The sequence below is a fragment of the Eulemur rufifrons genome, chromosome 29 (genome assembly GCF_041146395.1).
Source record: "Eulemur rufifrons isolate Redbay chromosome 29, OSU_ERuf_1, whole genome shotgun sequence".
Lineage (NCBI taxonomy): Eukaryota > Metazoa > Chordata > Mammalia > Primates > Lemuridae > Eulemur > Eulemur rufifrons.
The window spans coordinates 100013235-100038524 of NC_091011.1; the positions used below are offsets into that span (position 1 = coordinate 100013235).

Here is a 25290-nt window from a genome sequence, read left to right on the forward strand (position 1 = left end):
GGTCCCCCACAGCCGACCAGCTTCCCTCCCGACGGGAGACCACCGCGGGGAATGGTCCGGGCCCCCACGGAGGCTGCGCGAGGCCTGCGTGTCCTCTGCTCCACCCTGTGGTGATTTGGGCTGAAAACTCCACCCTTGGATGGCGCCGACGCTGCCAGTTTTGGAACATGGGACCCACGAAGGGGCGCGAGGCCCCACTGGGTAGGCGCGTGCTCTCCTCGCGTGGACGCCCACGGCGGCTCCTGCGGCCGGTTAACCACGACACTCGGCCACCGCGCAGCGTGAGTGCCTGTGCCCCTCGCCCCACCCCCCGAAGCGCGTGCTGGGCCAGCCTGCAGCCGCCGCCCTTCACAGGACACAAAACTCCCCCGGCACATTCATGCACCTCGTCACCCTTCAGTCGACCGTCGGAACAAGGGACAAGCCACGGGCAAGACGTGGGGTCTGACGGTGGCACCTGCACCTGAGGAGCCCCCGACGCCTCCTGTGTCTACCGCGTCTGCCACCAGGCGCTTGTGACCAAACACACCGTCATCATCTCAAACCAAATTCTGCAAATGAAATAAAAAACTTAAGGCCCCCCCACCCCCAGCTGACTGAACGGACCCCCGCTTGGCCAAGAGGCCCCGAGACACACCCTAGAGCTGAGTTACGGCCACGAGAAGGGACATCAGACCTGCCTCGTCATGTCCCCCCCCCACTCTGCTTCCTGGAAATATCCTTAGTGACTCACCAGAGACAAAGCTTAAACCGCACCCGCAGGTTCTCAGTTTACTTCACAGATCGCTGGGTACATGTCCAGCGACTCTGTCTCTGACTGGCAGACTTCCTTATCTTAACTTAAAATATTCCAAGTCTTTAGACAAAGCTTCGTTTCTTTAGTCAATTAAAAGTCACAGCATCTTTGAACCCACCTATGGCCTGTCACCCCCGCTTGGAGACGTGCCGCCTTTTCAGGGCAATGCAGCCCCCCACGAATGGATTTATGACTCTACCTGCAACCCCGTCTCCCTGACATGTATGGAACCAAGCTGTGACCGGGCCACGGCGAGTCCCCTTGCTCAAGGCTTCCTGGGCGTGGCTCCAGGTCACGGTCCTCAAACTCGGCTCAGAGCAAATCTCTTTAAATTATTTTACAGAATGTGGGTTCTTTTCCACTGACAATCCGTAGTCTGATCGCCCAAGTAACCCTGTCAACTCCAACATCCATCTTTTTAATTTCATCATACTCATCCTCAAATGCTATCGTCCTCCCCTTGAAACACCCTTGAATCCACTGTCTCCCTCTGCTCTGACCACACCCGTCTGGGCCAGGCCGGCTCCCCCCGGCCCCCCCGCCCCAGCTCCCGCGTCAAGACTCTCATCAGCGACGTGGGGCCACTCTGCGCCCCCCCACCTGCCCTGTCCCTGCTGCCCACGCCAACGCACCTGCTCCTGAGCTTCCAAACACACGCTGCCGTCTAAGGGCCCCGGGTGTTTTGAGCTTCTTGCTGTGTTGGCCTGTGCCACACAACACCACGTGGGATCTGCGGAGATACGTGGTGACTTGTCGTGGTCACGCCCTGCGGTGACCGGGTGCTCAGCAGGTGACAGGAGTCAGTGGAGTCACCGGCACTCCAGGTGCCGACTGCGTCCACGCACAGCGCGTTTCCTCTCGAGTGCCTGCGCATTTACGTTGGTGACATGTTTTTTCTTTATTTAAACTGTAAAAAGTGGCACCAAGTGTAAAATGACATAGAACTATGCGTACGCTCCGCACCAATACCAGTCTCCTGGCTTTGCTACAATTCGCTGTTGTCATCACGTAGATGATGGTGAAGTGTGCGTGGGATGTCTCTGTTCTATCTTTGCATTTCCTGTGAATCGATGATTTCAAAATAAGAAGCCAAAAAATGATATTAAAAAATTTTGGAAAATGGAGAAAACTCACTGGAAATCTCGCCAGTGCCGTTCTGGGACCGTCCCCTCACGGGCACGTCACGCTGCCTCCACTCTCCACGCTGAGCACACACATTCGCGTAGCTGCCCTGAAGCTTGGACTTACAATTTGTAATGAAATCCTAGAATTGCATTTACTTGACTATCATAATATAATGAGTTACCTTCCTAAAGTTTTTATATTTTAAGTCAATTTTGTTTTTTTGTGATTTTTTTTAAAATGTCCTTACCTGGTGAATGGTCGTTTTAAGATAACGTTCTGGGAGTCTGACGTTCGGCTTGGCTGTCCGCCGCCACCTGCTTTCTGAGAGCCCGCCTGACCCCGGCCTGCAGCGCACTGCACGCGTGCAGGTTTATCGCGTGGGTCTCTATTACAAACCCAAACCATTCTCCTTAAGCAACTTCAACACTGACCTTACAGACGAGACTTCAGACCAGACTCCAGGACGGGGTGGGGACACTTTCATGTTGGAAGCTGCACTGATTTAGCTATAACCAAATAAAGGCCACATTCAAAAAACTTCAATTAGATATACTTAAAAAATGTACATCATTTTGTAAAAACATAACTACCATGTACTTAATAATTTAAAAAATGAAAACTATTTGTTCATTTTAAAGTTAACTAACCTTTGAATGACTATTATGTCTGCTTTTTGTTGGGAAGCATTTGAATATCTGGTTGCAGCATGGAGGCCCCAGCTTCAGCTGATCCCCTAGAGGGTGTCAGTCATCTGTGACCTTAGGGGCACCTTGATTTGGGTGGGGAGGAGAATGTAGATTCCCAGCAATAAGTGGTTTAAGAGCAAGAGAGCATTTTTCGGGCATGTTGCCAAAGGCATGGGTATTCTGCTGCATTTTTACATATTTCTATGGGATCTTTCTCAGCATCAAACAGTGACTTTAAAATGTCATGTACTGAGAGCTCAATCAATCCCATCTGTAGTTCTTTAGGTGCCTTGGTGATGGCAACTAGGTGAGGCTGAAATGCCAATTTGAGTGTGATGTCATGATGCTCAAAGGCACTGAACCTTTCATTGTACGCTCCAATTAACAGGTCTATTCTGTTCTATTCTATTCTGTCTGTCCTGCGTATTCTTCACATGGTTCACATATATCATCCTGCTCATCAGTGGCCTTTGCTAACTGGGGAAAATGTTTATCCGAAATTTCCTTCTGAAGAAGAAGTGTTTTGAAAAAAGATGGTTTTCTTCAACATGCCTGGATTTTTCGGCCACATATCATATCTAGACCAGCTCCCGCACGCGCTGGCCGGGACGTCCCCAACAGCACCGCTTCTACCCAAAGCCTCATCCGTGCACCTGCGAGCGTGTGACCAGCACGGCAAAGGCAGGTCCCCGGCGCACCCGTGGCACAGCCATGCGGCAACGTGGGAGCCGTCACGGCTCCTCCCTGCCGCTCCGCTTTTGGGCAAGTTTCCTCGGGGGGTTTCTTCACCTTGTGGGCGAGGGTCGCTCTACACCACGTCATCTCCTGGGACACACGGGGACCTGCTGACCGGGCACCTGGGGAGTCAGGCAGGAAATGGGCCCCAGAGACCCGTGGCCAGGTCGGGCCATCGCGGCCGACGCGCTCCTGCCCGTGCGTGTGGCCTGTCTGCGTTCAGTGTCCGAGCTCCTCTAAGCAATCCCGAAGCAACTGGCAACAGCTGCTTGAAGCGGCAGCATCTCCTTCAACGGGCAGGACACGGCGGCGCGGGAGTCGGGCGGGAGGTGACGCTGTTCTCCCACGTCCGCTCGGTATCTCAACGTGCCGTCGGGCTCACCATGACGACTGCCAGGCCTGCACGCGGCCCGAGCTCCAGCAAGCACACGTCGCACGGGAAACTCACATCCTTCATGCGGCAGACGCACAATCACGGGTTCATGGACCTTCAAGGGACTTTCTGGATCAACGTGGCAGCTACCGAGCGCTTTCCTGCAACACAGCTTTGCAGGAGGAGAAGCCCAGTGAGTCACAGGGACCCGGGGGCAGGGAGCTGGCTGGGCCAGGCCTGAGCTTGGCATTCACAGCCCCGTGCGAAACCCCCGGGGCTCTCTGAAGAAGTATCTGAAAACCACGTCTGCCCCGCCCCACACCACAGAGAGAAAGATTCCCTCCCTGTGACGGGGAGCTCATTACCACCAGACACTCGATCTGGTCAGCTCTTCCCTTTGGGCACTTCTTAAATCTTCCTCATTCACATCTGTGAGCACTGGCCGGTGCCGGCCCGCCGCGGGGCCCGGCAGAGGGACCGCTCCGTGTTTACCGGGACGACGGAGGATCGGACGGCAGCCCCCACCCAGACACGGGCACGGGGGCTTTGCCCGTGCCCTGCCCTGCTGGTAACAGTTGCTTAGGTGATTTCGCTTCCAAACTTTTGAGCTTTTCTTCGTGGAGATTATAATTTTACTTTCAGAGAAATATGGCTTTATCAATTTCAACAAAATGCAAACACTTTCAACATATCATAAATTAGATTTTGAAATACATCAAAATCCCACCATCTATTAGGGATGTGTGCGCACTGCAATCTATTCATTTCCTATAAATTTTGTTTTGAGATATTTCCATTTGGCTTAAAAGGTTTGATTCCACTACCTGTTCTCACGCATGTGACTGGAAAGCGCGGGGAGAGACTTCTCAATGCCGTCAGATTTCTAGTGATCAGGCTCCGCGTTACACTCCAGAATCGCGAGTTGGAAGAATTTTAAATACATTTAAAAAATCAGAATCATCAACATCAGGCTCAATATGGAATGAGGCAATTAAAGTTAGGAAACAAGATGCCATTAGCTTCTTAAAATCGTCTCAGCCTGTACCCTTCTCTCCCATCTTCCCTACCCCAAATCTGCTTCAAGCACACAAACTTCCCTTCCCTCTGCCGGGCTGGAGACTGGAACATGTGAGTTCCTGCACACGCTTGTGGGCACGACCCCCATCCACGCAAAGGCTGGGGACGTCCTGTCTTTTGACAGGGAAAAGGGGCACGTGGACATGCTCAGGGGTCCAAGCGCTGGGCGTGAGTACGTGGCCGGCCGAGGAGACACGGAGGCTGTGGGAGCCCCTGGGCAGATTCACCCGGGGGTGGAACAGGTGGCCGAGGTGTGATCACCAAGCTCCTGCCCCGGGGCCGGCAGGGTCTGCATGGGAGGGGCCAACGCGGGGAAGGCGGGAAAGGTGGGGGCACAGGTGCGTGGGGACACGCTTGCCCTGCCCCGGCCTCCGCCCCGTCTGGAGCCAGTGCCCTCACGGTAACCCACGGAAAGGTCTGGGCAGAGCCGGCTTCAGGTCACAGGACGCACCACGGCCAATTCTGACATGGCCCAACTGTTCGGCAGTGACGGAAAGGCTCGCACTCAGGGCCCTAATGACTGGGCCACACGGCGGCTGTGACCAGCCTGGACCTGCCCCAGTCCCCAGACACCACATCTGTCCTGAAGGGATGACCCAGAACCAAATGTCCTCCCACCTGACCAGCGCAGAAGCGACAGGCTGGGCAGCGTGTGTCACCCCCCCCCAGGACACAGGCGCTGGTCACAGCCACCCACCACTGACACCAACCCTCCCTCCACTCCGGCCTTTCTGCCGCTGGTCTCTGCACTGTTCTCGGGCCGGGGACTGTGCCCGGGAGCCCCACGGACTCATGGCTCCATTCTCACCCTTCTCCAAAGGGCCGCCACGGGCGCCTTGAGCCACGCGAGAGACCAGGGCATGGCCGGCTGTTGAGGGCTCCCCAAATCCCGCCGGAGCCCGGAAGGCTCGAGGAACCCCCAGAACAGGAGTCCTTGTCAGTGTGCGTCACATGTTTCTTGAAGTTTCCGTCAGTTATGGGTTGTTTTCTCCTGCACTCTGCCCACCAGGCACGGCACGCTCACGGCTGCCCAGGCGTGGACCCCTCGGCCGAGCCGGGCCCCTGTCTGGGAAGCGCCACCAATTAAACGGGTTCTTGTGTCAAGAGCCCAGGACTCGGGGCTGGCGAGCAGATTTCCCCAAAGCAGCAGCTGATCTTTGAGTGGCTCGGCGAGGACGTCTCTGCTGTGTGGCGAGGACACTCATAAATAACACTCCTCAATAGTTAATTATCTCTAATGGCAAGAGCTGTGAGATCTGAGATCTCAGGCGTGAGAGCACGATCGGTTTCAGGCCGCGCTGACTTACGAGTGGCAACACGCACCCCGGGGGCTCGCGTCCTCGTCCCGAGCGCAGTTCATTAGCCACTGCGCGGCAGGGAGCGCGGCCGTCGCGGGGTGCGGAGGTGAGAATGGGGGCCGCAGCTGCCGAGGGGGTGTTCGGCCGAGCACCTCTTTTTGATACCAACAGCAATGTCTGGACATGGCGGGGGCTTCGTAGGTTTTAAGTTACGGAAACATTTGTCCTTTTATACTGCCTTTCCCCAAATATATGCCTTTAAATAGTGAAGATAAAAAAGTATGCCCCACCGAATCCCAGAAGGAGAGAGTAATTTCTCGTTTTACAAATAATTGCTCATTTTCACAAAATTTAGCAATTACGAAACAATGAAGAAACTATGTTTTCTGAAGCCTTGTCTGCCTTTCTGACCCACACCTGCTTTTTCTCGGAGTGTCAGCAAACCCTGATCTCAAAGGCAGCCCAGGGCACTGCCAAGCCTGCCGGGCACCACACACGAGCGTGTCCAGCCAGCGGGGGACTCACACTGCTTGGCCAACTGGTCTCCCCACACGCCAGCACAGAGCACAACACGGAGCTGTTTCACAGCGAACCGACCGCGGTCCGACCTTGGCCCTTGCGGCCTCGGCAGAAACGACACCCAGCGCCGACCGTGGCGCCCCTCGTGGTACTCACCGCCCCAACTCCGGATTGAAGGATCCTCAGGCCAGAGGCTTCCTCCAGTTGGTCTTTGTTGTCAGCTGTTAGGAAAAATCAAGAGATACAGGGGTCAGCTTGGAGAGCTCGTCCGTCCTAACACGCATCGATCACCTGCCTCCTGAAAACCCCAATCACGCACCGCCCGGACCGCCTGACGCGCAGCCGTATCGGGAGTGAGCACCACGCGTGGCCCCGCTACCCACCAGCCCTCACGGGCACGGCGCTGCCTTCGGTTTCGGCCGTGGGTGATGTCACGGCAGGGAACCCACAGAATCGCCGTGAGGACTTGCAGGGCAATGGCACAGAGACGTGCTTCGCAAACTGTGACGTCTCATTTTAACTGTCACAGTCACTGATTATATCATTATTGGGAAATGAGCTTTGCTGGCGTCAGGGACGCTGAGGGCAGCCCGGGCCCCTTCACTGCCTCTTGCTCACAACCCGCAAGACACAGGCCCCGACAACTGAGCTCCCATCCAAGCCTCGTCACAGTTCGCTCCTGACTTGGGTGAGGGGGACTTTCAGAGAACGAATGCCGCCGACGTCACACTGAGCAAAGGGGCTTTGGGACAGGTGGCCGATGGAAACGGGGACCCGGCAATTCCAGCGCGGAGAGGAGGACGGTGCCACAAGGCAACTGACCCTGGCTTACAATCCCGTAGGAATGTTTTCCTGGAGACAGCCCCATCAAATGAAAACCAGAAAAAATACCATTTTGTTGCAAACCCCAGGAAGGAAGAGGGGGTTGCAACTGTGATTAATTCCGAGTGAGACAGAAAAGAGCCCAGTCGCTCTCCCGCCTCGCTGTGACACACCTGCGTTAGTCTTGGGTAGGACACTCGTCCTCCGCAGGCAGACAGACGGGCCCCTGCCGAGCCTGCTGGCCCCCCGCTGGGGCCCCTCCTGTCTGGGGGAGGTTTCTGCCTCTGAATGAAGAACACGCCTCACACGCGTGATTGCCCGTGCACAGAAGGGCTGAGCCAAGCACACGGCAGCCTGGGTGAGAGCAAAGCGCCTCCCGCCTGCGGGGCTGGCCGGGCGGCAGGGCGGGCGCAGAGGTGAGCCTCCCAGCAACACCGAGCTCCTCAGAGACACGGAGCACAAAGGCCTGAGTTAGCATTCTGCGAGCACAGGCAGCTTGTCCTGAGCGCAGGCTTCCGGGGCGGGACGGGAGGACTCTTGCGAACAGGCTGAGGGGCAGAGCACACATGTCATTTTAAAACACTCCAGTTACTGCCACCGAGTGGTGACAGGTCTCAGGGTCAGCAATGAGGCAGCCCGACCAACAGTGAGGTGGGATGACCCACCAGGGTCAGCGAACTCCTACAGAAGCCGGCAGGGGAGGTCTCAGCCCTGAGGCCAAGGGCCCCGCGGCTGGCCCTGCCCTGGAGCGCGAAGGCGGCGCAGACAGGCCAAATCGGAGGGTCCTGCTTGTGCCCAATAAAACCTCCCTGACAACGGTAGAGGAGGGGCCTGCCGTGACCACGTGACCACGGGCCATTCGGCACTGCCCCAGCCCCGCCTGCGTAGCACGTCCTGTGTACCCAAAGCGGAGGGAGGACTCAGCACGTCCTACTTCCCTGATTCAGAAATGCACCCACCCCCGAATTCTCCCTCGTCTGGAGTCATGGGTCTCAGCACTTTGTGTGCAAATGCCACGGACGGTGATTTGGCGATTCCTGGGAGCTCCCACCCCGCCCGGACGCCTGAGACAGAACGAGTCATATCTCCCCCGGCGACTTCCTTCCTGCAGGCCAGGCAGGCGCCCGTGTGGCAGGGACGCTGGCCCCGCCAGCCCCAGGTCCACGGTCGGCCCCAGTGGTGCAGGCGGGGCCTGGCGCACGATGGCTGGGTGCCCTCGCCATGGTGACTATGACAAGTGAGTTCTCACGGTACTAGTTCAATGACAGCTGCTGGTCAAAGCAGCCTGGCCGCCCCCTTGTGCCTCCCTCCACGTGACGCGCCTGCGCCCCCTTCACCTCCCGCCGCCATTGGAAGCTCCCCGAGGCCCGCGCTCGCGTACAGCTGCAGAACCCAGAGCCAAACACGCCTGTCTGTGCGACCACCCAGCCCCACCGTCCCCTTACAGCGGCATCACACGCACCAAGGGCCCCACGCCAGACGGCACGGCGGCGCCGCTCGGCGGACAACGGGGAAGGTGGCCTCGCAGCACTCTGCCCAAGCTCCGCATTTTCTGCCCAGACACCAGTTTCCAGACAGGTGCGTCCACTCGGGAACCGGGAACCCGCGGTTTGAGACTCACCCTGCTGGGTGGGGGCTGGGAGAGGACCACTCACTCTTCTGGCTGGTCCTGAGTCCTGGAGCAGCACCCCAGGGAGTCCCACGCCCAGGGCAGAAAGGGAGGGAGCAGTGGTCTCAAGCCACTGTCCCAAGAGGAATCCCAGGACCCACTGTGGAGCTGCGAGGAGGGCGGGGCCGCCAGGAGAGGGGGCGGGGCCGCCAGGAGAGGGGGCGGGGCCGCCAGGAGAGGGGGCGGGGCCGCCAGGAGAGGGGGCGGGGCCGCCAGGAGAGGGGGCGGGGCCGCCAGGAGAGGGGGCGGGGCCGCCAGGAGAGGGGGCGGGGCCGCCAGGAGAGGGGGCGGGGCCGCCAGGAGAGGGGGCGGGGCCGCCAGGAGAGGGGGCAGGGCCGCCAGGAGAGGGGGCGGGGCCGCCAGGAGAGGGGCGGGGCCAGGGAGCCTCCCGGCAGGACCTCAAGGGAGCCCCTCATCCGCCCACCAGGAAGTGGTTTCCTCCACGAGTCCCTCTCGGGGCAGCTGAGGCGGCTGTGGGTCCGTTTCCACGTGTGTGGACTGGACTCCGCTCCCCACGGCCGCACACGCTCTGCTGCCCCTGCAGGCCCAGCCCAGGCTGGCGGGAAGCCCCGGGGGCCGCATGACACACTGTCCCCCTGCCCCTCTCTGCACTCCTGTCCCTGCTCTTCTGTGTTCCCTGGACTGTACCCTCCCCCCATCTCTGCAAGGAGCCACCTGTGTGCCCCAGGCTGTCCCTGGGGCTGTGCTTAGTGACCACGTTGTTTTGTTGATAAACCTTTTGTTTCATCCTCAGAAAAACACAAAATTCATCTAGAGCTGCTGTTTCTGAAGTTTTGTGCAGATAGGAAATCCAGCCTCCTCTTTTGCGCCACACACAGACGTGTAAACCCACGGTCCCAAGACAGTCGTGGGGCCTGCCTACCAGTCCGTGGTCAGGACCGTGATGCCTCAGTTTCCCCTTGTGGAAACTGTCACTCCCAATGCTGGATTTCGGAGTAGCCGGGGAGACGATGTGGGAGCCTTCGTGGGCCGTACGCAGCCCAGGCTCTGGCACACGCCAGGCGGTTACGCCGCGCGCCCTCCGACGGGCGTCTTCCCGGTCTGTGTGGTGGCCGGGCCGGGCATCGTGACAGGAAGGCGCCGGGTTGCTCGCTCACCGCCTGCCTCCGACCCGCCAAGGTGCAGGTCAGCGCTGCCCTTCCTGCCCAGCCCAGACGCCCCCAGCTGAGCGTCCCCAGCGACGCTGCTCTAGGCATCTGTCACCAGGGCCTCCCCCCAGAACAGAGCCACTGTGGCCTCAGGGCAGAGGGCCTGGGCTCCTCCCCATCCACACGGAGAAAGTGGCCAGATGTCCCTCCTCTGTCCCTTCCACAGGCCCCGGACGAGGGAGTTTAGGTCTCTCAGCGTCAGGGTCTGTGTTCCTGCCCCCAGACCTGTGAATACAAACCCTGAGGGGGCCCCTCCGGCCCTTCCTCTGGCCCCTCGGCTCCTGCACCCGGGCGAAACCCACTCGCCCGGCGCTGCCCTCAGGGAGGACGCAGGGTCTCCCTGCTGAGGCCGAGGGCAGAGCGGGGGAGGCAGCTGTGCCCAACATCCTTCTAAACAAGGGACGGCCGCTCCAGGGATGAGGCCGCCAGCAGCAGTACGGGGGACCTGCTCCTGGGACCTGCACCCCACTTTCCTGACGTCATCTAGGGGTACACGGCCTGCTTCTCGGGCGTGGTGGACCAGACTGAGCAGCCTGTCATGCTCCAGGCCTTCACGCGTGATATGGCCCCTCCTCCTAACCTGAACTCGTCCTCCACCCTGACGGTCACCTCTATGCCTGGTGACGTTCACTTTGCAGCGTCTGCTCCACCCTGTAGTCCTGCGGCTCAGAGCGCAGGACGCTAACAACCCTCCGTGAGTGAGTGAGCAAGGCTCGTCTGTTTCCACCTAACCAGCAACACAGACGAGGACAGACTCGGGGACAGACCATGTGTCATGCGTCAGTAAACCGACTGTCAGATCTACCTGAACCCACTCGCTCTGTTTGCTCGGCAAGTGGTGACCCTGCCCCACAGCAGTCGCTCTGTCCACACCCGCTCTGCGCAGGGGACCCCGGGAGCAGCCACTCTCCTGGCTGTGGCCTCCCTGCTGACACCTTTCCGGAATGGCAGAGGGCTCGGCCTGAGGCTCCCCAAGGAGCCGTGCTGGCTGCCGGGGCCACCGCTGGCTTCCTGTGTGACGGTGCCCAGAGTGCAGCCAGCCCCGCACCCAGCGCCCCAGAACCCTGCGGTCAGCTGGGAATCCCGCAGGCGCCGGGGATTCTCAAAAGAGTCCAGATTCCAGAGTCCCATGTTTTCCGGCTCTTCGCCAGAGACGTCTCCTTGGAGATGCCGGGCGCTGTCCAGTCGCATCTGTGGGCTCCCGCGCACCGAGTGACGCGGTGTCTGTGCACACGCCGACCTGCGGTGCCCCTGTGCTCCCCGTGGCCTCCTGTCACTCGGGGACTGCAGCTCCTTCCAGCAATGCCTGTTCTCACTGTTTTCTCACTTTAAGATTTCCCTTTGGTGGAGACGAACAGAGAGGCTGTGCCCGTTTGCCTTTTCCTGGCATGGAGTAAACGCCGTGCATTTTCCTCAGCACGGCCCTCCTGGGGGTCTCCTCCCTCCTCCCCTCCCTCCCTCCTCCCTCCCTCCCTCCTTCCTCCCTCCTTCCTCCCCTCCCTTCCCTTCCTTCCGTGTGTGTGTGTGTGTGTGTGTGTGTGTCTCTCTCTCTCTCTCTCTCTCTCTCAAACATTCCTAGGGGAAAAACGACAGTGAGGTGTCTTGAGCATTTTTTGTCTCCGTCCATCCCGACGTCCTTTCCAATGTTACTCCTGCACATTGTTCCAGAATATTCCCTCCGCGTTCCCTGAGCGTCCATATGGGTCCCTTTCCACGCGTCCCTGTCCGAGGTGCTGTGATGTCCGCTGCACCCACGTCTGATGCCTGCCTCAGGGCTCAGGGGACGTCTCCCCTCCTGGGCTAACCATGGACTCACCCCATCTCTTTCCGGAAGCAGCATTCAGGGCCAGAGTGACGTCTGACGACGCCACTTTCACCCCTGCGTGTGACCCCCACGGCCACGGTGCCCCTTTAGGTCTTTGCTAGAATATTTCCGGTGGGGGGGCCTGGCTTCGGCCGCTGGGTGCTCAGATTTCAGCCCTGAGTATTTTTCAAGCCAAGTTCTGGACTCAAAGTCAGGTTGGTGCGCGTGAGCGTGCGGGCGGCCGGGTGGGGAGACACAGCCACAGAGTCAGAGAGCAACATACAAAGCCCATTTTTATCTTCATGGCAGACAAAAAGGGTTTCCAAACACAAAAAAGAAGTCCTTTAAAATTAAATTCACTAGATGAAGGATATGCAAATTACCTGAAGAAGCGGAACCTTATAATGTTCTCAAAATTCTGCAGTAGCCTATTTAATTAGTATTTTAATTTATCAGACTAATTCTTTGCACTTGACAATTTATGCAGTATTCTGTATAATTAAGCACGCAGCAACAGTGGAATAATTTTGCCCACTCTCTTCATCCCGGTTATTTTAACCTGAAAGAGTGTGCAGAAGTCTCCCCTGTAATCTAAATTACAATGGAGACAACTTAATGGCTTTGCTTCATTAGAGAGCAGGAGGAGGGAGGCCCAGTGCGGGCGAGGCTGTCATGGGGAAGCCTGGGTGGCACCAGTCCCTTGGGGAAGGTCCTCGCCCCTCATGGGGAGGAGCCTGGTTTCTGGCCCAGCCGAAGCCTCAGCACAGGGCAGACATCTGCGTCCCACAGGGCCCGGTGGGAGAAGCTGCCTCACTCTGCCAGGGCCCCACACGCAGAGCCCGGGAGGGAGAGTCCGTCAGTCAGCCGGGAACCCTGGGGACCTCTGGTGGGTCCCTACCCTGAAATTGGCAGCCCTTGGCCGTGCCCCCTTTGCACCCTGCACGGAGGCCGCCCAGCTGCACGGCTCTCCCTGGAGAGGAACCAGCCCTGGGAAGGAAACAAGGCGTGAAGACAGTGCGGTCAGGGCGAGGGGCGCAGCCTGCAACCCCCCTGCAGGTCAGGACCCACGGCCGGTGCGGCCCAGGTGAGCTGCCGGCACCGGCCCCGGGAAGCAGGCAGAGCCCAGCACAGCTGCCGGGCGGAGGCAGGTCCTTGCTGGTGTTCTCAGGGCAGATCATGTTTCCCGTAAAGGACTCTCTAAAAAATAATTTAAAAAGTCCACGCTTAACAACTTCAGCCCATGCTCTTGCCACATGGGCTGAGAGTGTGACTGCTCCCAGCCCAGGGCAGCTGGGACCCCTGGCATAGTCTCCCCTGCGAGAAAATGGGGTCTCCGTGCACACAGGTTTGGGAAACAGAGCCCAACGAGGCTAAACACATTTAAAAAAAAGTCGCTCGCCTTTTCTGCGTCTTTAACACACTAATGCACTGGAGCCTCCTGCAGCCAGGGCCCCAGTGTGCCCCAGCTCTGTGGACCCCAACCCCCAGGCGTCCGTGGCCTGTTAGGGACAGGGCTGCAGAGCTCTGCCACCCCCACCTGCCCCGTGGAACAATTGTCTTCCATGAAACTTAGGAACGGGGGAGGGGAGGGTGCACAGCGGAGGTGGGGGTGGCAGGGTGGGGGGGCAGGGCGGGGGGGGGGGGCTGGGGAACTTCGTCTGTGTTCACAGCCGCCCCCCACGCTCGCCTCACCGCCTGGGCTCTGCCCCGCCAGGTCCGTGGAAAAACTGCCTTCCATGAAACAGGCCCCTGGGGCCGTGAAGGTTGGGGACCGCTGCCCTCCTGTCCTAGCCCGAGTGGGGCCACCCTGTCCCAGACCCACGGGAGGAGCACAGAACATGGCCCAGCACCTCTTCCCTGGGGTCTGCTGGTTTCACTGCTCAGACGGCTGTTTCCACACGTCACTCCCTTCTCAGGGCCCCGGGCCGGAACACGGTCCTCACGCCCCCGCTGGGGAGCCGGGCAGATCCTCCCTCCGTGGGACCTGGGTTTCACCTGCCACCGGTCACTGTGCCTGGAACCGGGCAGAGGCCACTCCTCTCTCCCTCCAACCCGTCCCTGTCCAGCAGCAGCAGCAACCGACATTTGACATCTGACGTTGACCCCTTGCCTGGAGACACTTGTACTTGGGCTCCGGGCCCTTCTTTCCCGGTTTTGCCCTGATGGCCTCTGCTGTGTCCCCACCGGGCAGGGCGTGTCCTGAGGCTCCTCTCACTCCTGGCGCATCCCGGGGACCTCGAGCTGCAGGGAGCGCGTCTCTGCTGGTCACAGCCATCTCTGTCCCCGACGGAACCTCTGCTGACCTGGTTTCCCACCCGTCTTCCTGCCATCCCCACTGAGAGGTCGAGACCCCCAACTTCACCCGCCTCCCCGGAGCCCTGCATCCCGGCAGCTCAGACCCCAACCGCAGGACCGCCTGCCTTCCCTCCTCCGACTCCACCCGCAGGCTCACCAGGAAGTCCCACGGGCTCTGCTGTCCCCGTGCAGCGGGTCTGGACCCTGTGGCGGCGCCCGCAGGGCTGCCCAGCCCCACCGCCGGCAGTGACGTAGCCCCACCCGCCGGCCACCCCCGGGCTCTGCACACACTCGGCTCTGTCTCTGGAGCAGCGTGTTGCCGGGAGCCTGGGAGTGGGGGGGTCTGGACGCGGGAGGGCTCAGGTCGGAGAAAGGACGACCAAGCCGAGAGTCCAGGGCGCGACCTTTCCCGCCACGCCCAGCGACCACTTTGGGCTCCTGGTCCTGGGGGCGTCATGGGTCGGGCGGTGCCCGCGGGGGAGGGAATCATCTCGCAACACTGAGCAAGTCCTTTTCCTTTCCCATGTTTCTGCGTGTCGGTCTAGACTAACACGTGAATCACGCTACCGGTTCATTACATTAGCAACTCGATGGATAATAAAGCTAGAACTGCACATGTTTTATTTTTATAAAAATACTGACTATAATTAAATTTTCAAAAAATAGAACTAAAAATTCAGTTTTCTTTAAATACTTTTGATTGAAAGCTTATATATTTGTCAATTATATTTTGTTTTATAATTTTCATAGCTCATTTTGAAGAAAAATAATCTGTGAAACAGTTTTAATTTTCAATTTAAAATGTATTTTATATTTTTGATAAAAATACTTTTACATTTTATACCCTGTGTGCAGCTGCAGTGGGGTCATTTCTGTCTAAAACATCCATTTTATGAAAATCTTCAATAAACAATCTAGTGATTTTGTGAAACAAGGGGAATAAAATACATTTTAAGTAAATATACAGTAATTAGGAATCACGCATGTCATTATTTTCACCCAAACCCCGCCAGCCCATCTAGAGAACACCGCTACGTGCACCAGAGTAATTCAATACAGCTGCCTCTTATATTTGGCTAATTTGCAGGTTATGCACATTTAAACAGACTTTTTCATCACAAAAACATATGTTTTCAAGTATAAAGATGGAATTTTTTAGACAGCTTGCAAGTCGGACACACACTTTTAGTGTTTAGGAACCTGGCGTGGAGCCCCATTTCCCGCCATCACTGTCTCATGGGTCCCCTGGGTCCCCTGGGTCCCTGGTCCCCGCCGACCCTTGCCCCGCGGCCCCTCCCTGCCCCCACCCCCGCCCCCCGCGGCCTGGCAGGCGCCCGGAGCCCCTCCCCGCAGGGCTGCTCTCCCACCCGGGCACCCAGCGCCCCTGCAGCCCGTCCCGCCCCTTAACCGTCTCGTCTCCCCCCAGACACCTGTCACCCTCTGACACGACGCACACTTGTTTGTCACCCAGGCTTTCACCTGAGTGTAAGCCCGACAAAAGCGGGATCTGCCCCGGTGCCCAGACAGTGTCGGGCACACAGGAAGTTCTCAGCCAGGATCTGTCGAGGGAGCGAATAAGTGATTTGTGGAATTAATGAACCAGTTCACTGCTGGGGTCACGTCAGACCATCATCATCACCAGGACTCTGACGTCACCGTCACTGTCCCATCACTAACACCGCGCTGGTGGCTCCGGTGGTGTCTCCTGTGCCCCCCCCGCAGCTCCAGTGTTGTAACCCAAGTGCCCGTCCACAAACGCATCTGAGGACGCCCTGGTCGGAGTCTCGCGATTACTCCCCTGCTGATGCCGCTGCCGGCCGCCACCCCACGAGCGCGGGTTCAAGATCACGCAGACACCGTCGCACACACAGCTAGATCGGGCTTCCCGCTTGCCACACAGTCGCCTGAGCCTGACTGTTTGCGTGCGAGGCGGACACGCACAGCCGACGGTGTCAGAACACAGCCGGAAAGCCGGCACGCGGGAGGGCACGCGTGTGGGCATGCGTGTGTGGCCCCTGCGATGCGCCCAGCAGGGGGTGCGTTCCCGTGACGTGCTGTGATCCGCGGCTCGGCGACACCAACACAGGGAAACGTTCTGATGTTAATCATTTCACATCGAGTCGTCTGAAAGTAACATGTTGCCACAATGTTTGGATATTTAATTTTGCTGTCAGAAAGAATTAAAATAACCCTGGAACATAACTGCTTTCCTGACAATTATTTACTAAAACCAGAGATATCATTTAAAGCCTAATTCTAATGAGAGAGAAGGGAGCGGGGGTGCCCTGCCCTCGCCCTCGCCGGACCCCTGCCGTGGTCTCAGGGGAAGAGTGGTCCCTGTGGCCTGTGAATGTGGGTGGTGCCTGATCCCCAAGGGAAGATTAGGGGCAAGAGCAAGATAGGGTTCCACCAGGACCACCCCCCAGAAGTGTCTGCCTACGAGCTAGCTCCTCCACACGCTGATCTCCAGTTTAAAAAGACACCATGTTACATACTTAAAACAATGCAAGGGTATGGTGGCTCATGCCTGTAATCACAACACTTTGAGAGGTTAAGGTGTGAGGATCACTGGAGGCCAGGAGTTTGAGGCCAGCCTGGGCAACATAGCAAGACCCCATCTCTTAAAAAAAAAACAAAAACCAGCTGGGCATGGTGGTGCACGCTGTAGTCCCAGCTACTTGGGAGGCTGAGGCAGGAGGATTGCTTGAGCCCAGGAGTCAGAGGCTGCAGGGCTATGGTGATGCCACGGCACTCCAGTCCAGAAGACAGAGCAAGACCCCGTCTCTAAAAAAAAAAAAATATATATATACACACACACACACATATATATATGTATATAAAAAACAATTTGATGACCAAAATCACACCCTGTTTAGAAAAGAAAGATGTTTGATAGAGACCATAGATGTTTATTTATTGACATGTGTGTGATATGCATTATTTTACTAAATGTACTCATTCCAGTTTCCTGGAAAGGGTTTCCCTTGCCAAGTCATGTGACTTTCTCTTGCTGGTTAGAAGTTTTTTTGTTAATTTGAAATTCAAAAATATTAATATTTTGTTTATATTCAATTAAAATATTAGGCAGACACCAAAGTATGTCTATAAAATATGTGCTGGCTACAAAGAAAAGACCGCAAACACTCGCGCTATGCCCCACCCTGAGATCACGTGTGATGTTGCCACGAGCTCTTCTTGCCCATCAGAGGCAGTTGTTTCCTCATTTTCTGCAGACTTTCTGCACATGCGTGTGTCCGTAACAACACATTGCGCACGACGGAACAATGGCATACGTGTTCTTCTGTGACGTGACTTGCTTCTTTCCCCTGACTCTGCATTTCCGAGACCCAGACCTGGTGTGCACACGCTTCCGCTGCCGTGTGGCTGCATCATCTACACGCAGCCCGTCACGGTTTACCGTCCACCCACCTGTCCAGCCCGGTGGCAGCCAGGCTGCTGCTGTTTCCCTCCGTGTCTCACACGGTGCTGCCGTGAACACCCCCAGACACGACTCGGGCACACGCAGAGAACTGTCTCCAGCAGAACCCCCTGGACACAGATGTCCCAAAGTGACCACGTCAGTTTGTCCTGCTGCCACCAGTGCGCGAGGGTTGCCATGGCTCCATGTCCTCGCTAGCTTGACTCAAACCGCTGCCAGCGTGGCAGCTACAACACGGCTTCTCCCTGTCCTTCGCCTGCACGTCTGGGCACCGCACCGTCTGCTCACTGCTCAGGCTTCCTGCGTGAAATTTCTGTTTCTGCTTTTGGCCCATTTTTTCCGTTGGGTGATTTGTCTTCTTCTTGTTGCTGTGTAGGAGTTTCTGACACAGTCCACACGCGGAAACCCTGTCGGTGATGTGGGCCTCGACGGTCTGACCTCAGTCTGTGTTTGGCTTTTTAAATTTCTTGATTTTAATATAGTCTAATTTATCCTTTTCTTTAAGGTCTGCACTTCTGGTATCTTGTTTGAAAATTTCTCACCCAGCCCAAGATCGTAAAGATAGATAGAATTCTGTGTATTGGCCTAGAAGATTTCAGTTTTGCCCTGCACATGTAAGTCTTACCTGAACACGATTTGAGGCAGAGGTCATTTCATTTCTTTCTGACCGAATCCCCAATTTTGCCAGCACGACATACGGCACAGGCCACCTGTCCCCTGACCTGCTGTGTCAACGCCACCATCGAGCAGCTCCACGGCAGGGGCTGCCCTGCCTCCTGCCCGGACCCCGCACGTCCTGCCCAGACCCGGCGCCTCCTGCCCGGACCCGGCGCGTCCTGCCCGGACCCGGCGCGTCCTGCCCGGACCCGGCGCCTCACTGCAGCGAGGACCACACCTGGACGTCCCTCTTCAGGGGTGTTCTGGCTGCTTTGGCTTTTTGTACTTATTAACACATTTTAGATTCAGCTTGTCAAGTTTATAAATAAACAAATCCGCCAGGATTTTGTTAAAATTTTATTGAATCCGCGAGTTTGGGAGAATTAACATCATTATTCCCAATTTGTGAACATGTAAATGTCTCCTTTTACTTAGGTTTTCTTTAATATCTCTCAGTAAAGTTTTCTAATTTCCCCATAAAGGTCTTCCATATGTGTGTGTGTGCACGCGTGTGTGTGTGTGTGTGTGTGTATGTGTGTGCGGTACTTTACATTTTTCATGGTATTGTAAATAGTTCTCATTGTTTAAACTGCATTTTCTAACTTTTTCCTAAGTATAGAAAGGCAATTAACTTTTGCACAAGATTTAATACACAACAACCTTCCTAAACTATCTCATTCTTTCAATTTGTCTGTTTATTCTTTTGTCTTTAATGCGTAAACAAAGAGATCGCCCGTACACACTGGTAGGTTTGTTCTTCCTGTCCGAGTCCCCTTTCTTGTCTTCTCCCTGCCCTGGGCGCTGCCGGCCCCGCTGGGCACCGCGGGGGACTCACACAGCCTGGCCTCGTTGCTGGTGTCGGAGGGGAGGTTTTCGGTGCCTCACCCGGAAGTACGATGTTTCAGAAGGAGTTTCTTCAATCAAGTTAGGAACAAAGAAGTCCTACTTTACTAAACATTTTCTTTAGGAAGGTTTGTTTGTATATGCAGTTTTCTTTGCTCATTATTGCTCCTGCATCTTACATCTTCCTTATGAAATTGTTTTCTTTTGCCTATAATACACTTTTTAGAATTAAACTAAATGGAGATTCGTTGGTCACAAACTCTTATTTTCCTAAAGTATCTTCATTTAATCCTTCTTAAAAAATTAAACTTCATCATGGAAACATGTTTTCACTTGGTATCCAGTTCTGGGCTGATGACTGTCCCCCTCGGTGTCACACAGACGTTGTTCCGTCTCCTGCTGAGAATCACGCACGTCCAGGGAGCAAGGCTGGGTCTGCGGCTCAGCCCCCAGACGGCCCCGGGCTCCTCAGGGGGGCTCAGGGGCTACTTGTCACCAGGCCCAGGCACCTCACTGGCCTCTGAACGGCGCTGCCAGTTCAAAGCAGAGGCTGGAGGTGGGAGGCCAGGCCTATGAGCTAGAGGCCACTCCCCCTGAGTCGTGAAGAAGCACACGGTTCAGCACAATAAGCTGCTCTCCCTCAATTCTCTCTTATGCATAAGACAGAGCCTTGAGGAAGGTTTTGGAAGCAGATGTTAGAGAGGCATGAACGCGTGACTAGAGCTGTCCCGTTGACATCCCGAGAGGTGCTGGGGCGTCACCGCGGAACTGGCAGCCCCTCAGTCTGGCCACCTGCACCACAGACGCTGCTTCTGACGCACAAGTGCGGCAGAGACTCTCAGGGGCTCACGCTGACGCACACCTGCCCCTCCCCGCGCGGAGGTCCCGCTACGGGAACGACCCTCGCACCCCGCCCGCTCCACGACACACCCCCGCAGCCGGGGCAGCTGCTGCTTCACTTTCTCTGCATTCCAACCTCTTGTCCCTCTTAACGCCCTGTGTAAAGCGACGGCCTTGAGCAGGCTCCAGCCTCAAATGCGAACGCACACGTCGGGGCGGAGAATCTCAACGGCATTTTCTCCTTGGAAACTGAAAGGTCAATTTGTCAAACCCCCCGCCTCAGGGTACCGAGAAGGGTTCTGTGGCCCCTGTGTCCCAGCCATAACAGGGTAAATAAATGAGACTTTTATCTGTGGGTCCCCTGTGAATTCTGCTGGTGGGCAGGGCGTCAGCGCAAACGGGCCGGGGCTGCGGTGATGACGATGACAGCCTGGAACAGCTGATGTCAACTTCAATTTCCAAGTCATTTTTCAAATTATTTTAATTAGATATTGTTTCAATCTCACTTACATTAATTTAATATCTGATAGCAACATTTCAGTTTTCAATTTGTTCAAATGATTTTTTTCAGTCTGCCTGGTCGCCTGGAGTAATTTAAAATACCATGTTTATCTTCAGCAATTTCCAACGCGTGGTCCTGGGCAAACTGCTACGTTCAATAAAAGTGAGGCGGAAGGGAGGGCCCAAGGTCCCGCTCGGTGCTTAGAAAAATGGAAATTGTCTCCTTATCGTTTATCTCTAGACACTGAAGAGAGCAGGCAGAGGCAGGCCGGCTCTATAACAACACGATTTTCCACCAATTTCATGATGTAATTGGCTTTCCCGATGCAAATTTCAGTGAAACCCGGCTGAGGTCTTTGAATCAAGAGGTATCTGAACACATACCGACATTCCCTCAGCACCACACTTTCCAGCAATTTTCAGCCCTGAGCCTGCAAACCGCCCCCAAAGGCCCCTTCTGGACGCGCTGCCGCCGTGGGCCCAGGCTCCGGGCGCTCCTGCTCTTTCCCTGCTTTCCACGTGTGGGCACAGACGTGGCGAAGCCGGACCTTCACAAAGGCAGGCGGGAAGCTAAGTCAGGCCTCACCCCCACTTAGGCAACGTGGGAGGAATCGGAGACTCGGAAGTGTCTTCTAAGACAAGAGAATTAGCATTATTCTTCACGATAATTAGAAATACCCAGATTCATATTTTTCGAGAAGTTTGAAGAATTTAAAACTGAATACATTTTCCGAATACTTGAGAACATCAAACCAAACTAAAACATCATCTAGATGGCAAAAGATTAGCAATCAAAGAGCAGGAAGGAAACACAGGACAAGCTGACAAAAACGCAGATGGGTATGAGGAGTGTGAATGGGCTCAGTTTTCCTCTCAAACTCTTCCGTTCTATCAAGCTGCACATCGTCTACAGGAAACGCGTCCAAAACAAGCAGTTCAGAAAGATTAAAAATCAAAAGGGTAGGAAGACTAACATCAGGTGTATAAAAAGAAATAAAAATGAAGTCATCCTATTAACATCAAGGCAACACACAAAATGTTTTTAAAAATTACTCAGAGTAAATAAAGCAATATTGTATTAATTTGAAAAATTACAAATGAAGGTATGGTCTTCGTGAACTGGTGCGTGCCAAGAAATAAAATCAAACTTGGAAATGAATGAAGAATTGACGAGAGTGCTAAGAGATGCCCCCACGGCCTGAGAGACACGAGGGCTGTGACAGTCACACCTGCCGGGCGCCCAGCCTGAGCACAGGGACTGCACGTGGCACTCACCCCCGACGGCCTCCTGAGACGGGCGCTGGGAGCTGCCCCATCCCACCAATGACGAGTCCCCGGGTGAAGTGACCGACCCGCAGTCTCGGGCTATCAAACGGCCGTGTTAGAAACAACCGAACCCAGCCAGGGACACGGAGGGAGTCTCAGAACCTCCTCAGCAGACAGCTCTATGGCAACCGACCAGCTCTCGTCCAGAAACAGACGTGTAATGGTAAGATATCGGGCCTCAAACAAGGGCTTCCTGTTTCCCAAATCATGAAATCATACAAGGTGCATTCTCTAATCAAAATCTAACAGAACTAAAAATTAGTAACCACAGATAACAAAACTCTCCAATTAGCTGGGCGTTAAAAATATCCTCTCAATAACTCTAAGGTTATAGAAGAAATGGAAAGTACGATCACAGAATATTTTGAAAATAATGATAATGGGGACCCTATAAATAAAACCACGGGAAGGGACCGACGCGTTCCCCAGAGGCGGGTCGGGAACGCTGAGCGCTTTCCTGACAGGAGAGGAGGCAGGTGAACAAACCGGGCACGCAATTCAGGGAGTCAGAGTAAACAGGAAAAAACTTTGAGGAAGGAAATTGAAATTAAGTAATAAAAAGATACATTAATAAATTATAAAAGAGAAAATAGGATTGATGAATAAATCCAAGAGCTTACTCTTACAGGAAAAATATATAATCTCTTAGTAGAAGTCTAATATAAAAAAAGTAAGACATCTCAAAATTTTTTAATTTAATTTTTTTATATTTTTACTATAATTTACATTTTATTATATATTCATATTCTATTGATAATGCTAATAACTAGAGCTGACACACCACTGAAATTTTAAGATTACCAAAAGTTAATAACGAACAGGCAACATAACCACAGATGTAGCGGATGTTCGAGAGTTAAGAGCCAGTAAGACTATTACTTTCTACACGTGTGTGAATAGTCGTGCACCGCATGTGACGTCTGGTCACCGGTGGACCACGCGCACGCACACAGTGGTCCCGTAAGGCTACAAAGGAGCTGAACCCCCCACGCCTAGTGATGTCACGGCCGCCGTGACGCCAGACGGCCCGTGTTACCGTTTCTACGTGTAGTTACCTTTAGATGCACCAACACGCAGCATCGTGTCCAAGCCGCCCGCGGTGTCCAGCGCAGTGACACGCCACACAGGTCTGCCGCGACAGGCCGTGCCACACAGCCGAGGCGCGCGGCAGGCCGTGCCGTCCAGGCATGTGCGTGCACTCACGGTGTTCACACGACGACAAACTCTGGGGAGGATTTCTCACGTGTCCCCGTTGCTAAGCTGCGCTTGATGGTGTGAGAACTTGGAACCGTTAAGGAACTGAACTACGATCACATGAAATATAAATTACTACACTGGCTAATAATGAGGAAAGAAACCTGAACAGATAACTATGAAAATACAAGAAAGTTGTCAAAGAAACCTCCTTTAACAAGAGTATTTAATACAAAGCCCTCACTGTCACCTGGAAAAGTCCTTTCAACTTTGAGGAATAATATAACTATTTTGTATCCATAAAAACTTTTCAAAAATAGGAATAAAAATTTTTTTTTTTTTTTTTTGTTGAGACAGAGTCTCACTTTGTTGCCCAGGCTAGAGTGAGTGCCGTGGCGTCAGCTTAGCTCACAGCAACCTCAGACTCCTCGGCTTAAGCGATCCTACTGCCTCAGCCTCCCGAGTAGCTGGGACTACAGGCATGCGCCACCATGCCCGGCTAATTTTTTCTATATAGATTTTTAGTTGTCCATATAATGTCTTTCTATTTTTAGTAGAGACGGGGTCTCGCTCAGGCTGGTCTCGAACTCCTGACCTTGAGCGATCCACCCGCCTCGGCCTCCCAGAGTGCTAGGATTACAGGCGTGAGCCACCGCGCCCGGCCAGGAATAAAAAATTTTAAATAAAAAATAAAATTAAAGGTAAATCTAAACAACAAACAAACAAACAAACAAACACCTCTCAAGAATGAGTGCTGCCCAAGCCAGCACCGAGTCCCAGAGCCCAGCAGGTGAGCACAGGTGAGCACAGGGCCCTGCTCCCCGCTGACAGCGGCCTGCTCGGCGATCAGTCGACGGGTCTGACAGCACCATGAGTGACCCCGGTCTGGCATTAAGGCCCCGCGTTTGTTGCTTGAGAACCTATACCTGCTTCTCCTTCCCTTTGGACGTGAAGTGCTTGCCAGAGTGCAAACGATAAAGTGTTTGGAACTCCCAAAACCACTTGAGCTAAAGATGTGTCTCATCAGTACATTTTACAAGGCACACGTTAAGAGTCAGCCTCACCAACAGAGCGACCTGACCTTTCGCAAAGGCACAAAGGCAATGAAAAAGGATTCAGGGAGGAAGGACTCAGAGAGGAGGGATGCAGGGAGGAGGGGCGCAGGGAGGAGGAGCGCAGGGAGGAGGGATGCAGGGAGGAGGGATGCAGGGAGGAGGGACGCAGGGAGGAGGGGCTCAGGGAGGAGCGGCGCAGGGAGGAGGGGCGCAGGGAGGAGGGGCGCAGGGAGGAGGGGCGCAGGGAGGAGGGGCGCAGGGAGGAGGGATGCAGGGAGGAGGGGCGCAGGGAGGAGGGGCGCAGGGAGGAGGTGTGCAGGGAGGAGGGGCTCAGGGAGGAGGGGCTCAGGGACGAGGGACGCAGGGAGGAGGTGTGCAGGGAGGAGGGGCGCAGGGAGGAGGGGCGCAGGGAGGAGGGACGCAGGGAGGAGGTGTGCAGGGAGGAGGTGTGCAGGGAGGAGGGGCTCAGGGAGGAGGGACGCAGGGAGGAGGTGTGCAGGGAGGAGGGGCGCAGGGAGGAGTGGCGCAGGGAGGAGGGACTCAGGGAGGAAGGACTGGACACTCACATGCCAAACATGAATCCAGACATAGACCTTACACCTTCACAAAAATTAATTCAAAATTAGACTTAAATGTAAAATGCAAAACTATGCAATTCTAGATGATACGGAGAAAGTCTTGGTTACCTTGAGTTTGTGGTGACTTTGTTAGATACACTACACCAAAAGCACAATCCGTGAAGGGAAAATTATCAGTAGGATTTCATTAAAACGGAAAACTTACTCTGTGCCGTACACTGTTAAGAGCATAAAAGGACAAGACACAGACGGGGAGAAAATATCTGCAGAAGACATCTGATAAGGGCCTGTTACCCAAAATATGCAAAGGACTTTTCAAATTCCACAATAAGGAAACAAACAACCCAATTAGAAGGAGGCAAAAGGCCTGAACAGACACTCAGCATGTCTGGCAGACGGACGTGTGGAGGGACACTCATGTCATCTGCCACTACGGAACTGCCAATTAAAACACAATGAGATACGACTGCGAACCTCGCCAAATGGCCC

General features: G+C 55.1%; 1 protein-coding gene across 1 annotated transcript in view; it reads right to left on the reverse strand.

Moving 5' to 3' along the window:
- The window catches only part of PTPRN2 (protein tyrosine phosphatase receptor type N2), a 484073-nt gene that overhangs the window by 198393 nt on the left and 260390 nt on the right, over nucleotides 1–25290 (reverse strand). The window contains exon 11 of the mRNA XM_069461720.1: nucleotides 6766–6830. Within this exon, the coding sequence (XP_069317821.1) occupies nucleotides 6766–6830 (65 nt within the window). The remainder of the gene's footprint in view (nucleotides 1–6765; nucleotides 6831–25290) is intronic.